At 47.8% G+C, this 13,173-nt stretch overlaps 1 protein-coding gene across 1 annotated transcript in view; it reads left to right on the top strand.

Moving 5' to 3' along the window:
• The window catches only part of Abcb9 (ATP binding cassette subfamily B member 9), a 38,952-nt gene extending 27,077 nt beyond the window's left edge, over positions 1 to 11,875 (top strand). Inside the window, 2 exon segments of the mRNA XM_028885824.2 lie at positions 10,786 to 10,813; positions 10,816 to 11,875. Coding sequence (XP_028741657.1) covers positions 10,786 to 10,813; positions 10,816 to 11,045 — 258 coding nt within the window. The 3' untranslated portion in view covers positions 11,046 to 11,875.
• Positions 11,876 to 13,173: the final 1,298 nt, after the last annotated feature.

The following is a 13,173-nucleotide window of genomic DNA, read 5'->3' as shown; positions in this document are numbered from 1 at the left end:
CAGGTGGCCAGGCTGAGAGCAGGCTGCATGTTCTCCCAGGTCATGAAAGGGAAGCAGGGAGTTCTGGGCATGGACATTTCTTCGGGGCCTGGACCCCCAGCTCTAAGCAGAGCTACGGCCATGTGACATGGAAAGACAAAACAAAACCCTGGTGTCAGGCCAGAGGATCTGATCGGAAGCACCCTGCGGTGTATTTCCTTGTTCCCTCCTTCCCCTCTACTTTTGATGGCTTTTGTTTGGCAGTGCAGGGCTCAAACCCCAAGGCCTTGCACAAATGTCCCACCCTGCGACTCACAATGTGGCTTTAAGCTGCTCCTCCTGATTTTTTGTTTTGTTTTGTTTTTTGTTTTTCAAGATGATTTCTCTGTGTAGTCCTGGCTGTCCTGGAACTCACTCTGTAGACCAGGCTGGTCTTGAACTCAGAGATCTGCCTGCCTCTGCCTCCAGAGTGCTGGGATTAAAGGTGTGCGCCGCCATTCCTGGCTGCTCTTCCCTTCTAAGCCTAGCTTTCAGTGGTATAACATAGCTGTCACCTCAGAGGGATAAGACATAGTTTATTCTGAAGCTAAATAAGTGGCTGGGGCCCAGGAACACAGGCTCAGGGTCTCCCCGCTCTATGATCCAGTATGGAAGCAGGGTCCAGTTTCATGGCGTTTTATAGTAACAGATCAAGAAGACACTTTTCAAATCCAGTGGTGGAAACCATCAGAGGCAGTTCCATCGAAGCTCTGTCATGAGTCTCATTTCCTGTCTGATGACACACACTTAGCTTTTGGGCTGGGAAGCCAGGGTCTGCTACATTAATCCATTCCAAGGGCGTTATCGGCTAGTCACAGCTTGTTAAGTCTGACACGGAGGTGGGCAAAGAATGACCTTAGGGTTTGAAACTAGCCCAGAGATCACCACAGTTCTAAGGAGGCACACTTTTTTCCAGAATTTCTCGTTCACAGTTCCTTGTTGACTAAGTGTGGCATTTTGTGCATGTGGGAGCCACACATTATCAAATTTTATAACATCCCTCACAGCTGGGAGGTCCTTCCTAGGATCTGATGTAGATGAGTTGAGGTGATAATCAGGGCAGTCTCAAGGAGAGAGGAATAGCTGGCGAGGCCATAGAGGAAGACACCCTCCATCAGTGAGCCTGCTGCATCTGATAACATTTACATGTGGCATATAGTCGGATTTATATTAAAATAAGCAAGAATGCCAACAATGAAGGAAACATTTTATTTTATTTTTTTTTACGTTTTATAAAATCTTTATTGACCAAGAATTCACGTAGTATACAATTTGCCTGTTTGCACAATTTGATAGACTTTAGTCCAGCATCCTCATCGGCCCATGACCTCATCACCACTTTCTATTTTAGAACATCGCTGTCTTCAATTTCATACACATGTATAATGTATGGTGATTACATTCCTCCTTATTTTTTTAAATGAACATAATGTTTGCAATTGTAACTCTTTTTAAGTTCACAATTCAGTGGCATAAATTACATTCAAGATATTAATTACACTCATGATATTCATTAATTACACTCATGATATTAATTACATTTGTGGTATTCATTGATTACATTCCCAGTATTAATTCAATAACTATATTTAAGATATGATTTATTACATTCATGATCTTATGTCCTGATACTACTGTCTGTGGGGCTTTTCCATCGCACAAAACAGAAACTCTGTACTTAGGAAGTCATTGCTCTGTATTCCTTGAAGGAAACATTTTAAACAGCCAAAATTTACCTATTGTTTAAAAAACCGCATCGACCGTGTCCCTGTATTTATAGTTATTGGTAATATGAACTGTCTCCTTAGATCTTTTAGCTCTAGCTTTTCCTTTGGCCCCCTGATGGCGTAGCTGTACCCCACATCGGGCAGCTGACTAGGAAGCATGGCTCTGACCTGTGGGCGCTGACCTGGCCTGCTTCACTTTAGTGTATTTTACCACGTTTAGTTTGGAAAGCTAAACAGAAAATCACATCATAAAGAAATGGACTCACAGTACAGGTCCCCTCGATCTCCTGGAGCTCAGGCCTCTTAGGACTGGGGAGTCAGCCTTCACACATCCATCAGGGTCCTTGTACTTTAGTGTCAGAAATGGAAGTGGGAATCTGGGGAATCACGATAGTATTGTTCATTTCCTTTTCATTAGCAAAATGCAAGTATTGTTTAAATTAGTCTCAGCTAACTACTGTGGGACAGTTTAGACACTGATTTAATCAAGAGACCTCAGCAGTTCAGGGGTTAAGCTTGGTAAAAGCTGCTCTTGTTAGAGGTGTGTGTGTGTGTGTGTGTGTGTGTGTGTGTGTGTGTGTGTGTGTGTATACGCACACACGTGTGAGTGAGTTTGTTATAAAGAATTAACCCAAGTCTTTGGGTGTCTCTAGCTGGAGTAAATGGAGTTCAAGGTGCTTTGTAAACATCTGAGCATATGATAGGGCCCTTTACAGTGTTTAGATCACTGTTTCTATGGATGTTAAATGATTGGACTTTGAGACATGTCCTGGCTGGCCTCAAACTTCTGGAGAGTCACCAGGCAAACACCCCTGCCACCTGGCTACAGTTCCTAATAGGAAAATGTTTACTTTGGGTGTAAGAATTCTGATCTAGCCGGGCGGTGGTGGCGCACGCCTTTAATCCCAGCACTCGGGAGGCAGAGCCAGGCGGATCTCTGTGAGTTCGAGGCCAGCCTGGGCTACCAAGTGAGCTCCAGGAAAGGCGCAAAACTACACAGCGAAACCCTGTCTCGAAAAACCAAAAAAAAAAAAAAAAAAAAAAAAAAAAAAAGAATTCTGATCTAAAATATCAGTACTCTGCATTGGAGGGACTTTTTAAAAAGGGAGGTTTAAAATAAATTTTTGTCAATTTAAAAAAACAAGTTTTTTTTAAAGCCAAATTATACTGAATAATGAGAAAAATACTTGTCACAAAGACAGAACACCTGAATCTTTTCAACATAAAAAAGGTAAGGAGGGGCTCTGGATGAGCAACCAGGTATAAAAACAGAAGGACAGTCCCTCATGGGGGGACTTCATTAAAACAAAGATCAGTATTTTATCGCGTAGGAGCAAACCAAGTGAAATACTAAATATCATAAATGATTTTAAAAGTTGAATTATAGCCGGGCGGTGGTGACGCACGCCTTTAACCCCAGCACTCAGGAGGCTGAGGCAGGTGGATCTCTGTGAGTTTGAGGCCAGCCTGGTCTACAGAGCCAGGGACACACAGAGAGATCTGTCTTGAAAAACAAAAATGTCTAATTATAAAAGGATTTGAGAAACATAAAAATCAAGAAATGCTGAGTTTCTTGGGGCGCTGACTGTCAGCAGAGCTGGAGGCGTTGTGAGAGACTGCTACCTCAGGTTCTGGAGTGGAGCGAGGCTCTGGACAGTCTCCCTCCTCCTCAGGGAGAATGAGTCTTTGGGATCGGCCTTTCTTTCAGTTGCCGGGTCATCTGGCTTTTTTGTTTGTTTAATTTACTTTTATGTGCATTGGTGTTTGGCCTGCATGTATGTTTGTGTGAGAGTGTCAGATGTTAGGTGTGAGCTGCCATGAGGGTGCTGGGAATTGAACTGCGTCCTCTAGAAGAGCAGTCAGTGCTCTTGTGTGTGTGTGTGTGTGTGTGTGTGTTTCGAGACAGGGTTTCTCTGTGTAGTTTTGGTGCCTGTCCTAGATCTCGCTCAGTAGACCAGGCTGGCCTTGAACTTATAGAGATCCACCTGGCTCTGCATCTTGAATGCTGGGATTAAAGGCGTGCGCCACCACCGCCTGGCTCAGACTTTGTGTTTTAAGATAGGTTCTCTCTATGTGGCCCCCTGACTGTCCTGAGGGTCACTATGTAGACCAGGCTGGCCTCCACCTTACAGAGATCCTCCTGTCTCTGAGTGCTGGGATTAAAGGTTTGTACCACCACACCCTGCTCATATACTTTTTAAAAAAGAAATTGATAGCTTTATAAACAGAATGAAGCATTAATTTTGTCTCAGCATATTGAAATTTTGAGATTAAAATTGTAACATTTATATTACAATCAACTTAGTTATAACTGTACCTAATTTTTAGTCTTCAGCATACATTAATCTTCTATCATTAATTTTATTCATTTTAAACCAATCTTTATATTACCTTGTAAAGTAATTTCATATCTAAACTCATTTTTTCTTTTTTGGGGGGTTTTTCGAGACAGGGTTTCTCTGTGTAGCTTTGCGCCTTTCCTGGATCTCGCTCTGTAGACCAGGCTGGTCTCAAACTCACAGAGATCCGCCTGGCTCTGCCTCCCAAGTGCTGGGATTAAAGGCGTGCGCCAACACCACCAGCCAAACTCATTTCTTCTTTACCCTCCCTTTGACGGAAAAAATACACCTCATACCTATGACTTTTGTCATTTAAAAAAAAAAAACTTGACAGTTTTGTTTTCGCCATTATTATTTCTGGAGCAGAATAGTTGGACACTGATTCTTACCCTATAGACCAGGCTAGTCTTTGACGCGGAGATCCGCCTGCCTCCACCTCCTGAGTGCTGGGATAAGGTGTGCGCCACCATCCCTGACTAGGAAGCATTTTTAATGAGATAATTTTAAATGACAACCTGGGAGGCTGTATATAAAACACATAAAAAATAGATAGTATATCTAACAGTTATAAATAGTCTGTTTTTCCTTCACAGTAAGTATGGTAAATATTTTGTCTTTAAAAATAAAAACATGAACTCAGGAGACAGAGGCAGGTGAATCTCTGTGAGTTCAAGGCCAGCCTGGTCTACAGAGGGAGTTCCAGAACAGCTAGGGCTGTTAAACAGAGAAACCCTGTCTCAAACAAACAAAACAAAACAAACCATGAATAACTGTCCCAAATATATTAGTAGCTTATAACACACTAAGAATGTCCACTATAAACTCCTAGATGTCTTTATAAGTCTTACAGGTTCTTTTTCGTAATTACCATTTTTCTGCCTTTGGATGTTGTATCTTTAAACTTGGTCAAGAGATGGACCTTGGAACCCCTGGTCTCCTGTTTTAAAGATGCAGGAGTGGTCCAGGGTACCCATAGGATGCTGCACTTGTGTAAAGCACGGAAGAGCCGTCCTCCCTCTCTGTCTTTGGCAGCAAGAGTTCAGTATGCAGAGGACAGTCCCCCGTGGGAATCTGCACTCTGCAGCAGGGGAAACATCTCTGAAAGTGAATTTATGCCAGGATTGAGACAGGGCCAAGGATGACCAAAACCGTATAATCATATAGATATTGTTTATTTATTTTTTTATTTTTATTTTTTTTGGTTTTTCGAGACAGGGTTTCTCTGCGTAGTTTTGCACCTTTCCTGGAGCTCACTTGGTAGCCCAGGCTGGCCTCGAACTCACAGAGATCCGCCTGTCTCTGCCTCCCAAGTGCTGGGATTAAAGGCGTGCGCCACCACCGCCCGGCTAGATTTTGTTTATTTTAAATTTAATTTTCATTTTAAAACTCATTTTCATTGTTTTTTTAATTTTAATTTTAATTTTAAAACTCATGTTCATTGTCCCAAAGGAAAAATCTAGGACCATTGGCCACCTCCACCTGTTTTCCTAAGTGTCACATTGATTAAATATCTCTTTGTCCTTGTCCATTTAATTGGCTGAACATGCAGCAAAGTTTTTTTGTTTTTTTTTTTTTTTGTTTTTTTTTTTAGCTAGTTGGGATTTTTTTTTTTCCCCTTAAAGTTTTAGTAATACATGAACTAAAAGGAAGCTGGGGGATGGAGATGGAAGCCTGCGCTTCCAAGAGGACCCAAGTTCAATTCCCAGCACCCATATGGAGATTCAGAGCCACCTGTGACTCCAGTTCCAGGGGATCCAACACCCTCTTCTGGTCTCTGAGGGTCTCAGGTGCACCCATGGCGCACATACATACATACATACATACATACATACATACATACAGCCAAAACATTCATACACTTCAAATTTTAAACTGAAAAAAAGAAGCTGGTCCAGTCCAACATCTTCAGTTTACATGAGGACTTAAACGTCTGTCAGATATTTAAATGTATCACCAAATACCCACAGATAGGAATCCGTACATGCGTATTTTAATTACATATGCCAAAAATAAATGAACACACAATAAAAATTTTGCTTTATACAGACCTATGGAAACAATTCTACACACACACACACCACAGTTACATGAAAATTACACAATTGTTACATAAAGTGGGTGCACCCACTTTAAAAAGGTAGGGAGGCTCAGTGATCAAGAGTGTGTGGCTCTTACAGAGGACCCGAGCTCGGTTTCCAGCACCCACCTCAGAGCTTACGACCACCTGTAACTCCAGCTCCAGGGGGTCCAATGCCCTCTTCTGGATTCCATATAAATAACTTTAAAAAAAAAAAAAAAAAGACAACTTAGAAAGTGGGTTGTGGTGGCACATGCCTTTAACCCCAGGAGGCAGGCAGATCTCTGAGTTCAAAGCCAGCCCGATCAACAGCATGAGTTCCAGAACAGCCAGGGCTACACAGCGAAACCCTGTCTCAATCAATCAATCAATCAATCAATCGTATCAAGATGGAAGAAAGGCTTAGCGGTATAAAGATCCAAAGGTGAGGTTGGTCATGGAGACTTCATATGACTTCCTCTTTTAAGATCTTAACTAGCCGAGAGGGAGGGGATGCCCCACTGGTGAACGTGTGTGTATCCAAGAGAAAAATGAACAGTTTTAGGGTTAGGCATCATCCGGCCCAGTGGCAGTCTGGAATGCAGTCCTTACCTGGGACGAGCCTCAGCAATGCAGGACTGAGCCTGCATCCTTAACCCAGCATTTCTCATTACCACCACCGCTGATCAGGTGGCTGGTTCTCCTCAAGCATCCCTAGAGGCCCTGGGATCAGAAATGCTTCTGTGCAGGGTAAACACAGGCAGCAGCTGGGTTTTGTTGATTTCCCTCTTGCGAGCCAGTGAACTTAGGGAGGGCTGAGTGGGTCTCTGGTCAGAGAAAAGTAGCAAGCCCAAGGTAAGGGCCAGGCATGCTGGGCAGGGTGGGCAGCCGAGCCACAGACAGGGCCACTCACCATGGCTTCAAGGCATGCCTCCTGTGGCCCAAGGAGCTCAGAGCAAACAGATCTGTAGCTTCAACACTGAAAGGAACCTTAGACGGGCTGGTAGAATAAAGATATATATATATATTTTTTAAAGATTTATTTATTTATTATGTATACAGTGTTCTGTCTGCATGTGTCCCTGCAGGCCAGATGAGGGCACCAGATCTCATTACAGGTGGTTGTGAGCCACCATGTGGTTGCTGGGAATTGAACTCAGGACCTTTGGAAGAGCAAGCAGTGCTCTTAACCTCTGAGCCATCTCTCCAGCCCAAATAAAGATATTTTAACATAGGCTTAAACCCAGGGCCTAAAGGAAAGCTGCCCAAAGAGAAATTGTAAGACACACCCCAGGGTCTTAACCAGGATAAAGTGGCCTTCACAAGTAGGGATTTTAATACAACATGGATTCTCCTTTTTTTCTCTAGCTTTTATCTTTAAAACAGGCTGTAATGTCTGCCTTTGATAAAGGATTTTGCACTGTTAGTTCTCTTACTACCTCAATATTTTAAAAATTTTACTCTGTTTGACTTTTGTGTGTGTGTGTGTTGCCTTCATGTATGTATGTGTACCACGTGCAGGCCTGTTCTCACAGAGGTCAGAGGAGGAGGCATTGGATCCCTGGGAACTGGAGTCATGGATGGTTGTGATCCACTGGGTGGTACTGGGCATCCAACAATGGCCCCTGCAAAAACAACAGATGCTCGGAATCCCTGAGCCATCTCTCCAGCCCCTAAAATTGATTTTTAATGTATCCTTTAACTCACATGTAATCTTATAATTTTTGTAAGTTACCACTTTTATAATTTCTTTTCCTTTCTTAGATGATTTTGTGTTCCAAATAAAGCAGGCTACCCCTTCATGATGAACAGTTTTGGAATGTCAGATGTTCTCCCTCGAGGGAATCATGAAGCTAAGTTATATGTAGTTGATCTCCCATATTTTCAAATACTTTCAAATTCAAAGTCTATCCTCATCGCATAAAGCATCACACCATACATGCTTTTATTCCTAAACACTACTCTCTTTTGGAAAGCTTTTCCCCACCTTTTCTTTCCTCTGAAAAATTGCAAGAGCCAGAGGTGGTGGCGCATGCCTTTAATCCCAGCACTCGGGAGGCAGAGGCAGGTGGATCTCTGTGAGTTTGAGACCAGCCTGGTCTACTGAGTGAGTTCCAGGACAGCCAGGGCTACACAGAGAAGCCATGTCTCAAAAAACAACAAAAATTTGCAAGCCTCTCTCAGCCAGCTAGGAGTAGCAGTGTGTGTTTTTGTCAGGTTTATGTGCCGCTCTGGGGACAGACTGTCCCCTCTTTCACCTGAGGCCAGCTTTCCGACTGGCTCTGGAGTTACCTCAAACATTTCCATCAATGTGAGCATCAAACCCCTGGGTGATTAAATATGTCTTCCCAACCGAGCCAATCACGTTCCTTCTGACCCAGAAGTGGAGCGTGTCTGCTGGGTTGGACCAGGGTCTGAAAAAAGGCCTCAGCTCGGGGCAGCAAGTCTGCAAGCAGAAGCCACAGAACGGAAGTGGGTGCTTGAGGAGAGTCAGGGGACAAAGTCAAACTGTCACAAAGAAAACCAAAGCCCTCAGATGCCAAAAGTGAGCAAAAACTGAAAACAAGCCAGGCAGTATCCAAATGCCTTTAAAAAAACCAAACCAAGTATCTAGACCAAAATGTTCCACAGCAAATAATACCAACACCGCCAAACACCTAGAAGCAAAGCCCAATCAGAAAGGGGATTAGAAGCCCAGACTAACAAATGCCATGGGCCCAAGCAAGGAAGGCCCGAGAGCACCCCCAAAGGGCCCCCACCATCCACTGAGGAGATAAAATGCCAGATGGCTTAGACTCAGTGGGTCCCTACCAGTACCTCACTTCCAACCAGGTTATTCTTCCGGTAAACAGTGGATGGTTCTTAGATCCCACACTGGGTACCATAAATAAACATGGCTCTGGCCTCAAAGGCGAGTTTATCCTGGAGCCAATATGAGGGACCTCAGCCTGGCACATAGATTACCCTAAGTTCCATATTCCAACCTGGAAGCCCTTCCATGAAGTTTTTGTTAACAGAGAAAGTCATAAGTCAAAAACACTCTTCAAATTCATTGGTGGAAACATCAGAGAGACAGGTTATAGCCAAGAGGAGTCTCAGCTTTGCTTTGAGATGCAGGATGTTAGCTCTGACATAGAGGTAGGTGAAGAATGGCAATTTAGGAGGCTAAAGCTAGCCCAAGATTAGCCGTAATCAGTCTCCGGACTGTCAACATTCCAACTCCCCCCAGCTCACTGCAGCTCTAATCAGCCTTTGCCAACACAGCCTCTTCCCTGGAACCCTCATTCGGTGGCCATGTCCTTCCTGCTGGTTAGTTGTCCATGCCCATCCCACCAAGCATCATTCTGCTCTCTGCACAGATGGTGACTGGCCGGCTCCCAAGCATTGTTCTAGACACTGCAGTTACAGAGATAGACTGACCAAACGAGACCTCCGTCCCCATGGCATTTCCAGGCTCCTGGACAGACAGGTCACACACAAGGAAATAGCCTGGGCCTCCCTGTGGCCTGTGCTACCGAGAAAAACTGTCAATCATCAATGCCGCTGATGGGATGGGCAGCCATTCTGCAGCATGCACACATCTGGGCTTCTGTGAAGGCCTTGAAGCTAGAGACAGCTGAGCTCCCCCTTCGCCTGGTGCAGAGGTACCCGGCATTTAAAGGGACAGCCAGGGAGGGAGGAGGGGACAGGACTGGACCAGAATGGGCGTACAGCACGCCCTGTGTCCAGCAGCAGTGATAAGTTCTGACGGTGACTTCCCTGGGAGGTTGGTGACAGGACTCTCTCCATCTCTATGATCACGTTCTAGAACAGTGGCTCTCGGGTCCTCGAGAGACATCCATGGTTGTAGGAGTGAAATGTATATCTCAAGAGCAACGGAGGGGTCCATGCTCTGAGTCCTCGTTAGTAAATGCACTAGGGAAGGGTGGCGGGGGCCTGTGGCAGGTACCCACTCAGATAGGAGATGCACACGCCAATGCTGGACGGTCTCGGGAGGACTCCCGAGGGCCCCTCCGCAGCACAGGGGCATCACGGGGGGGGGGTGCACTCTGTGGCACTCGCTGTGAGAGCCAGGTTGTAAGTCACCTCTTAGCTGAGACCTGAGAGCCAAGGACCCAGCGTGGGGAGTTCTGAGGAGCAAGGGCAGCAGGGAGTTAACAGCCCCAGGTCAGGAGTGGCGGGGAGCAGGGAGCAGGCAGTAACAACCAATTCCCGTCCTCTGACTGCCACACATGTTCACACCACACATGTTCACGTGTGTCCTGCGCACACAGCCCAAGTGTGCTTTCCTGTGTGTGTAAGGGGAATGGGCGGGGCCAGCAGGGAAGCTGGAGTCCCACAAGTGGGAAGTAAAGGGAAGAGATTAACAGGGTGGAAGCCTCGGGGCTTGCTGAGGACCTGCTTTGCTTGGCCTGGGCCTGGGGGCTGACGGGTAATATCTCCAGGCACCCCTTAGGTGTGCACCTGGGCTGCCTGAAATAGAACCCCGGGAACTGGGTTCTATCTCGGCCCTCATTTTACAAGCCAAGGACTGAATGTCAGACCGCAGCGGCCGAATTAAGTGGAGGCAGGGCTGGGGCCCGGGGAGGGTGGGGCGTTCGGGGCTGCGCAGCCCCTGAGCCTCCGTGTCCCCTGTCCCCTGCAGATCCAGCAGGCCATCCACGGCAATCTGCAGCGCACACGGTGCTGATCATCGCACACCGGCTGAGCACCGTGGAGCGGGCGCACCTCATCGTGGTGCTAGACAAGGGCCGGGTGGTGCAGCAGGGCACGCACCAGCAGCTGCTGGCCCAGGGCGGCCTCTACGCCAAGCTGGTGCAGCGCCAGATGCTGGGGCTCGAGCACCCCTCGGACTACACAGCCGGCCACAAGGAGCCACCGAGCAACAGCGACCACAAGGCCTGACAGCCTGACCCTGGGCCCCTCCCCGGGGCCGCGGCACTGGAGGCGACCTGCCAACTCCCACTCCCGCTTTCCTGCATCCGGCCTCCTTCCACCTGCTCCCCGGGCACCCACTGGCTGCCATGGGCAACCCCCTTCTGCCGTCTCCCTTCTCGGCCCCTCCAGGCCTGCCAAGGTAGAGCAGCCTTTTTTTAAAACCAAGTCACCAAGGTTTCTACTGCTCCGTTCAAGGCACTCCAGTCACCTCCGAGATTTCAAAACCACGTCTTTTGGGGACTGGCAGCGAGCGAGGTCGCTCGCTCACTCAAGATGTCCTCAAGACTTCTGAGCCAGGAGTGCACGGTCCTTTCCGACCGTGGAGGATGTCGGGGAGAGAACCAGGCAGCACCCTTGGCCCCTCCGGAGAAGCGGCTCCCCTGTCCCCTAGGGGGACCCAAGGGTTGGCTTTCCATCCTTCCCGGCTCCCTGCTCCGAGTCACGCCAGGGGTGGGCAGGGGAGTGGGCGGGGCCTGACTGGCCCCGCCCACTCTCCTGCCAATCAAAGCCAGTCTCACTGTGAACCACCGGGAACCTCAGAAGAGGAGGGGCTGGCCAGGCCTGGTGGGCCGCGGGGTGCCCCCAGCCCCGCCCCAGCACTTGAGCCCCTTCATCCTTTCCGCTAGCTGGTACCCTCCCTCATGCCCACCCCTGCTACTGCGGAGGACCCTTGCTTGTGAGATACGGTCTCAGATCGGTGGAGGGAGGCCTCGGCGATGCCCAGGGTCTGGCGCTTGGTCCTGGGTTCGAGATTTAGGGAGAAGTGGGTCAATAAAGTGTACTACCTCTGACTTCTACCCTGGTAGGTTTTCCTCGGACCCGGCTCCCCTCTGGGCCCCCGCACAGTGCAGACAGCTGCAGCGGCCCTTTGGTGCCGTGTCGTGAAGGTCCCGTCTGTGCTCTTCGCGTTCCTAGGAATTGAGCAGATGTGTGTGAGTGTCAGCTGTCTCCACGGGCGGGTGCAGTAAGGCTCATCGTCTCCAAATGCCGGGGACCCCCGTGCTTCCGTGACACCTGTTTCTGTCCATCGAGGTGAGGGCCTCCCACAGCCACCCTTGATCTAGTTCAAGAATTAAAGGGTAGGACCTGCTTACCCCAAATTTGTGGACCAATCAGCCTCCCTGTCTTTGTTCAAACTGACCAACCCTAAATTAGGGGAGGAAAACCCCACCTTGAACTGGACAGGTTGGTCCACAGGCTGGGCCCCCACTCGCAGGAGAGGAAGCCTGCCCTTTTGTCTCTGGTGAGGAGGGCAGGGAGGCCAGCCGTCTTGGAATTTTACCCTCTTTGTTACCTAGTCATGGCTCCCAGCCCATCAGTCTGCCCACCAGGGATTCGAACTCCTAGTTCCTCAACACTGCACTATGGGAAGAGAGCCCTGGACCTAGGAAGGGCCTGTGGTCATTCAGCTATGACTTTAAGACAGGGTCTCTTTATGGTGAGCCGACCTTGAACTTATGAACTTAGGGGTCACAGGTGGGTGTTGCTATGGCCACGAGGCTAATCGGATGGAGGGAATCCTTCAGCTGGAGGCCACTCTTAGGTGTGTCTGGGTTTGTGTGAGGGTGATGAACACTAGCTAGCACAGATGTTATCCTTGCTTTCCCTACGCTTGTGTATGGTGGCTATATTTTGGAGATATTTCTTTAACATTGTAAAGATCAACAAGATATGTAGATGAGCTAAATCGACCCAGAGGAAAGCTGAGGTTGCTGAGATGCCCTTCCACTCAAGTGTCCCCTTTTGGGCCTCAGTTTCTCCATCTATAAAAGGGGATGCATTGGGCCGGGCGGTGGTGGCGCACATCTTTAATCCCAGCACTCGGGAAGCAGAGGCAGGAGGATCTCTGTGAGTTCAAGGCCAGCCTGGTCTACAGAGTGAGTTCCAGGACAGGGGAAGCAGTGCAAGAACTTCCTGCCTCTCTGCTCTTACCTGGATAGGGGGTCTGGGGTGCACATAGGTCATGTTTCCTCTTGTTGCTGTAACAAATGTAGAAGAAACAGTCTCATGATTTGGGACCATGAATCTAAAGCAGGGCATCTTGGGGTCCTAGAGGAGAAGCTTATGTGTCCCTTCTAAGTTCTGGTGACTCCTG

This window comes from Peromyscus leucopus, chromosome 23 (assembly GCF_004664715.2).
Source record: "Peromyscus leucopus breed LL Stock chromosome 23, UCI_PerLeu_2.1, whole genome shotgun sequence".
Lineage (NCBI taxonomy): Eukaryota > Metazoa > Chordata > Mammalia > Rodentia > Cricetidae > Peromyscus > Peromyscus leucopus.
The sequence above is the reverse complement of the archived record's forward strand: the minus strand, read 5'-3'. Positions and strand labels throughout refer to the sequence as shown.